Source organism: Solanum stenotomum, unplaced genomic scaffold (assembly GCF_019186545.1).
Source record: "Solanum stenotomum isolate F172 unplaced genomic scaffold, ASM1918654v1 scaffold36051, whole genome shotgun sequence".
Classification (NCBI taxonomy): Eukaryota; Viridiplantae; Streptophyta; class Magnoliopsida; order Solanales; family Solanaceae; genus Solanum; species Solanum stenotomum.
The window spans coordinates 92,509-99,667 of NW_026033744.1; the positions used below are offsets into that span (position 1 = coordinate 92,509).

Here is a 7,159-nt window from a genome sequence, read left to right on the forward strand (position 1 = left end):
CTAAAACAACATTTATCTCTTTTTTGAGTGCTAATAATATCACACTAATATATTACCATCAGAATGAATAAGATCTCTTCATTTTTAAGCAAAAGTTACAATAACTAGATTTGATTTCTAATGGAAAAATAATTACAACATGAATTCAAATCAAACAAACTTTAATATGGAAATCATTTTTACTTACCTTAGTCATTTCAATAATAATATTAAATCATGAAATAAGGCCAAGGAAGCAAAATCCATGTTGGAGACATTGTTAGCATCATTCACATGAGACAATATTTTCATCTTAAAAGTCTTATTAATTAATACTCCGTATGTCCACTTTTAATTGTTATATTGCGCTTTTCGAAAGTTAATTTGACTAATTTTCAAAGTTAAATTAGATTACATTAATTCGATATTTTAAATAAAAAATTAGATATTCAAAAATTATACAAAAAGTATTATAAATTGCAATTCTTTTGCATATCAATATGATGAAAAATACATCATAAAATATTAGTCAAAATTATTATCGTTTGACTCTAGAAAAGAAAGATATGCCAATTAAAAATTGACAGAGATACTCTACTTTCATTTTTTAAGTTTTTTTTTACCCAAAATAAAGAAGTGCCCTACATATAATTACTCTATTGAAGTCAAAGGCTTTGGGTTTGGGGTTGACTAAAATATTAGAAAGTCGTCCGACAATTTAATCCTTTTCAGTTGGACCCCTATGTCAGGTTGTCTTCCAATAAATCCATTTTTTTGTCTAACATTTTCTATTTACATATTGGCTCGATTTATGTGGCGGTTTTACTGGATATCAAATTCTATAATAAAAAATAAATAAATTCGAAAACTTATGATTTAAAATAACTTATAAATATTGAATAGTAATAAATTATTTTAATAATAGTAATAAAATCACTATATTTTTAAATAAATACGTACGGTATTCTTTTTATATAAATTAAAATAAAATAAAATGTAGCATGTATGAATTTAAAATATTTGTATTTCTCTTGTCCAAGTCATGCCACACACTACTAGAAATGAATTCGAAAAACAAGTTTCATAAATAGTAATGTAGCATTCAAAATTCATCATCTTCTCATCCGCTACCCCTTTACCAACCCACCCTTGCCAACCCCAATATTCCCCCACCCCATTGTTGTTTTCCTATATGTATTACATAAAATTCTATTGGGATAATATTAATTTTCTTATCTATCAAACATCATAAAATAAGTAAAAAGCCACGCAAATATAGTTTCCTCAAATACCAAAATCAATAGATCGAGAACTTGTGTTCATACATTGTTGTGATGTTGACAGGATTTATTTAAAATAGTTTTGCAATTTCCATCCATATGTCAAGTTAATTATTCGAAATCGTAAACAACAAAGTTTGATAAGTACTACTTATCAATTATCAAGATGTGGATTAATTAGGCAAACATGTAAATTGTGAATTTCTAACTAATGTTTTGTGTTTGGTGTCACGGACTTAGAGTCTGGCAGGTCATGACATTGGGCTGCAATTGATTACATGACATTATTATCGTGTGCTCATTTCCAAATGATAATTTCTTCCAAAACAGAAACCTACGGAATAACTCATTATAGTTTAAATTATTTGCAGTTGAAATAGAAATTACGTAGAGAAAAGCAAAACTCCTAATTAAAGCCATGACATATAAATACAAATATACAATAATGTAAAGGAGACTTTCCCGTTTTCTTTAGTGTTAATATAATAATTGAAGAGGACATTTTTTTTTCTAATCAATGAGGAATACTCACACCACACTATACCTTTAAAATACACTATTAAATAGGGGGTAAAAGATCCTCCATAAAATTTTGGTATCGTAACAATAATTTTGGCCAAAGTTAAAATATTTTTCAAACCATTTTCCCTTTTATTTTAAAAGATCGTCGTCACTATTAGTTGAATAGTCATTAAATGTGTTAGATATTGTGAATANTATTTTTTCAATACACATACATCCAATTTGAGGATATATTGTAGTATCCATGTTATATATATATATATATATATATCATGTATAATTTCACAAGTGTACAAAGCCTTGCCTCTATTTTTAAAAGTAGACAGGTTGTTCCTGATAGACCCTCGAGTCATATAATACATATAAAAATCTATGAAATCATGTAATGTAACTATCCATTTCTACTTGACCACTTGGAATCAATATTCCCCACAAATAAGTACTGTATTTCATTTTCCCAATAAAATATACAGAAGTATCATATATATGGCGAATAAAATACATGAAATTTAATACCGCAAAAATAATATAATAAAATCGAGAAAGTCCAAGAAATTAAAAGAATCTATAAGAGTCATAACTCATAACATAACTTTACTTTTACATTTCATTAATTAGATAGACAAATTATGATGTCAAAGTACATAGATCAGTTGTCAATACATACGCTAACAACTATTTCTGAAAATACTCCTCCTAGATTTCCTTCTATAATCTTATTCTTACAAATATTTTTCAAATATAAAAAAACATAAATTGAATTCTTCCCTTTTAATTAAGTCCTAACGAACTAGTGGTGAGGGAGGAATAGGAGACGAAAGTGGTGACAAAACACTTTCATCATACATTCTTTTCGAAAAACTAAGTCTTAAATTATTCTTCTTCCATTGTTGCTTCTTTTCCATCGCGCTCGATTTATCTCCACTTTTCTCAACACTTGCAAACCTCCGAATCCTCGCGAGCGCGATATCCACCGTTCCATCATCCATATTCGCAAAACAAACTCGGAACCACCCTGGCTCTTGACATTCAAACGATGATCCAGGCGAGACGTTGAGCTTTACGTCGTTTATAATAACTCTCCATAACGACATTTCGCTATCGAAAGTCGATTCCCTTAAAAGCGGACGCAAATCCATCCAACAAAAAAGCCCCGCATTATTTTTCAAGCATTTAATTCCCACTTCTTCAAGTCCATTGGTAAAATGTTTGTGCCTTTTAAATAATCTCATCGCACTTTCTGTCAGAAAATTATCGACGAATTTTTCGTCCGATAGCATTGCGGCTAAAAGATATTGCGTTTGAGTTGACACTAAACCGAAACTCGACATTTTTCTAGCGCAATTAACGACGTCATCGTTAAAAGAATATATGATTCCGATTCTAAATCCTGGTAACCCCATGTCTTTTGAAAGACTATAGACGATGTGAACTAAATCTTTGTTGCAATAAGTCATTTCCTTTTCATCGAGGATTTCAGCTATGCTGACGAATTGAGGCGTGTCAAAGACCGTGGCTGCGTAGATTTCATCGCAAACAAGGTGGATGTTGTGTTGGTTGGTGAAACTCAAGATACTTTTCAGTGTGTCTTTGTCCAAAGTGGTACCCAATGGATTTGATGGATTGGTCAAAATCAAACCTCTTACTTTGATGTTTGATTTTTGTGCATTTTCATATGCTTCTTTTACTGCTTTTGAAGTAATTTTGAAATTGTTGGAGCTCTCACAGTGAATTGGAAGAAGTTGTACTCCAGTTCTCCATCTTAGATCTCTGTTAAATCTGCATTAGTCAATTGCCAAAATATTGTTAGTTAGGACTTAGTAATACATATATTAATATATGCAACGATTGACTTGTGTAACATGCACCCGTGGGATTTTTTTTCCCAAGCTAACGTGTTTTTACTAAAAATAAATAAAAGTAAAAAAGGTATGTCAGACATTATTTTACCAATTCTAATAAGATAACGAGAAAGAGTAACAATCTTGACTTGTGTTAATTACTCTCTAACAAGTCATTGTCAATGTTTGAAATTTCATTTTACCTCGATAATCAATAGTCACGACTCACGGGTCAAGCAAGAAATTAAAGTGGGGATCAACTCTTCTAAAAAGTTCTCAATAATTGACCACTATATCTTAGTTCTTTTTTTTTTTAGTATTTTGTGTATTTTAATTTTTTTTCCTTATTCGTCTATTTGACTATTGTTTTTATCAGTATTTATATTTCTCTCTTTAATCAAATACAACCAGATTTTTTTTTTGTTTTAAAGTGTGAATACAAAGCTTCACGAACAAGCTGGATTCCACTAAAGAAAGATATTATGAATCACTTTTAATATAAGAATAATAAAATTCAAGAAAGAGCTTGCGTGATAATCCCGTAATTAAGACTAATTAAACTCTCATTGTCTTAAAAAAGAATGACAAACACATCTATTATTAATAATTAATTAATTAATTCACCAGAATGTTCTTCTGATGGCCCAAAGTTAAACCGACCAACATAAAAAGACAAATTCCCCAAAGGAACCGAGTAGATTAAGTTATATACATCATGAGTATACTAAATTATTTATATTATTCAGCCACTTAATGAATATTTTTGGATAATTAAATAAATTTATAATAATTTTAAAAATAAGTCAATCTATCTAATAAACAAATACAAAATGATTTGATGGTTTTTTTTAATTATATAAAATGAAAAATACGTACGCTGGGTAATATGGTGAAGGTACTAAAAATGCATCGCCTGGATCAGCCAAACAAAATATAATTGTCTCATTAGCTCCAGTGGCACCACCAGCCATAACAACTCTTTCTGGATCAAATCTAACTCTTCCTCCTCTTGTTTTCTCCATAAATTTCGCAATCGCCTGCAAATATAAAATCGTTAGCTATATATACTTACGAATTTTTGTACTATCAGTGTAATTTAACTGATTATAGTACGATACGTACTCTTCTGAATTCAGGCAAGCCATGATAATCTTGAAAATTGGCAATGGCCTTGAAAGATTTGATTCCTTCATTGGAACAAATTGAAGCTTTTGGGTTTCTCTTAATCCAATCCTCTATCAAGTCGAAACAAAGCTGCAAACGATGTTTCAGAGAAAATTATTAATAGTCTGTTCGATCAAACTATGAAAATCTATTATTATTTTTTTAATACAAAGAGAAAAGCAAATATATTAAAGTACCTGATTTTCAGCAAGTCCCATTTGGATAACTCCATTTGGGTTCTTTAGAGGGTGGAAAGGATCGCAATCGTATGCTTTCCATCCATCAAAATATGGCGAGTTTTCGCCATGTTCTTCACTAGTAGCCAGCTTTGACAAGATTGAGTTGGTCTTTGCAATCTCAAATCCCATTTTTTTTTCTTTTCTAAATGAGTTTAAAAGTGAAGAGAATTAAGAAGATGAAAATTAACAAAATGCACACAACTCACAAGTGCTTAACTTCAAATACTTTTAATAAATAATTAATTGTATTAAAAGTATTATGTGTTTCTTGTAGTTGTGTTTTGGTAAGAGAATTAAGGCATGAGTGAGGGATATATATAGGGAGAAAGACTGAAGTGTTTAATGAGAATATGTCAACTAACGTATAGAAGAATTACATCACAAAAATAAAAATAGAAAAGTCTATTTTAATGTTCAAAATCTTGAAAAATAAAAAGTACCCATTAAAAGAAAAAAGTAGATCTACGATTCTTACTATTTTTTTCCCAATTCTTTTTAATGTTGGGTATTTGACTAATTTAGTCGTAATTGCTTGCGTCTGAAAAGTTAAAAATGAAATTTCATGTTCAAGCTATAAGCTACACGTGAGAAAGAAAAAAGTTGAGAATACAATGGTACTACTGGTAATTTAATTATTTTTTCTTTATATCTTTTTCAAGTAGTATATATAAATAATAGGGATAATTACTGCCCTGAACTGGGCAAGGAAGAGAAAGAGAATGGACCGCGGATGGTAATCGTGGTTGATTTTGATTTGAGGATCTTACGCGGCGAAGATAGTCGTAGTTGATTTTGATTTGAGGCCGATTTTACGCAGGTGGAGCGAACTTTTCTATCGTGTTGCATTTTTTCTGGCGGACCATTCAACCAGCTAGTTTATAAAATATGTATAAAGTTCATACTGCATAGATAGTGTATATTTTATATTAAGTAGATGTTTGGGTGTATGATTTCATCTCATGATTGAAATTTGAAATTTTTAATTATACGATTTTCTATGTATTAACCATTTATTTTACATGTAAACAAAATTTTTAGTTGATATTATTACTCATACCAACCTTTAAACCATTTATATCGGATATAACCATTACTCTCACCAATCAAATTTATTACTACTTCAAAACCAACCCCTACTTTATTTATTATTACCAACATGAGAAGATTGTTTGTACTATGTGGAAGGATTATATTAAATATGTAGTAATTTTTTTTTTAGAATATTTGTCTTGTGATAGTGTAATTATGAACTTTTGTTTATTTGGTAAGATTGTATAAAGAGTTGAGTCTGTTTTGATAGAGTTTTATGTTTATAAACAAAAAGTATAACTTAATAATCTAAATTGCGTGTTCAAGCAAAACTCTAACTTCGTCATCTCATATCATTATTTCATCTCACATGATGAAACAAGCCCTTAATATACATACTTATGTATAACATATATATTAATAAACTATTTGACGGAACAATAGATATTCACAAGTATCCTATAATAATATAGTGCTTTGATTTTTCATTTGAAAGGAGGCTTATCATGGGCTGCTTAATTGGCCTAGTCTTGGTTAGGCTTGTATTCCTTCCTCAGAATATTTTGGTATCAAATTGGGAATTAAAGCTACAAAATAAAAATGTGGGAGAATTCATTCATTTTTTGTGTTTGCAGGAAGTTTCCCAACAAGCAGCACATAGAAAATATATCAATGACTTTTCGAAGCTAATTGTATTGGTTACAAGACTAGTAAAATTCAATATACTAACTATTTGACTTTGGTTAACTTAAATCTTTACTGTGGGTGGTAGGTTATTTTTATTTTGTACCTATCATGGATCTCTTAATAATTAACATCTCTAAATAATGTGTTAATTAATTTCTTTTACATTCGACATACTAAGAGCCCATTTGGATTGATTTAAAAAAAAGTATGTCCTCCGTTTTAAAAAGAATGACCTAGTTTGACTTGGTACGAAGTTTAAGAAAATAAAGAAGTCTTTTGAATCTTGTAGTCCTAAATTAAAGTTATATCAAATGTACAAATTGTCCTTTAATCATGTGGTCTTAACATGTCAGATGGAAAGCTGAAATTAAAATGTTACCAAAAAAAGAAAGAGGTCATTCTTTTTTAAACAGACTAA

General features: G+C 29.6%; 1 protein-coding gene across 1 annotated transcript; it reads right to left on the reverse strand.

Annotated features, from left to right (window-relative positions):
- Positions 1 to 2,387: 2,387 nt before the first annotated feature.
- LOC125852505 (1-aminocyclopropane-1-carboxylate synthase 2) lies at positions 2,388 to 5,311 on the reverse strand. Its single transcript, XM_049532227.1, has 4 exons — positions 4,984 to 5,311; positions 4,745 to 4,876; positions 4,499 to 4,659; positions 2,388 to 3,560 (listed from the first exon to the last, which is right to left on the reverse strand). The coding sequence occupies exons 1-4, from the start codon at positions 5,152 to 5,154 to the stop codon at positions 2,564 to 2,566; spliced, it is 1,461 nt and encodes a 486-aa protein (XP_049388184.1). The 5' UTR covers positions 5,155 to 5,311; the 3' UTR covers positions 2,388 to 2,563.
- Positions 5,312 to 7,159: the final 1,848 nt, after the last annotated feature.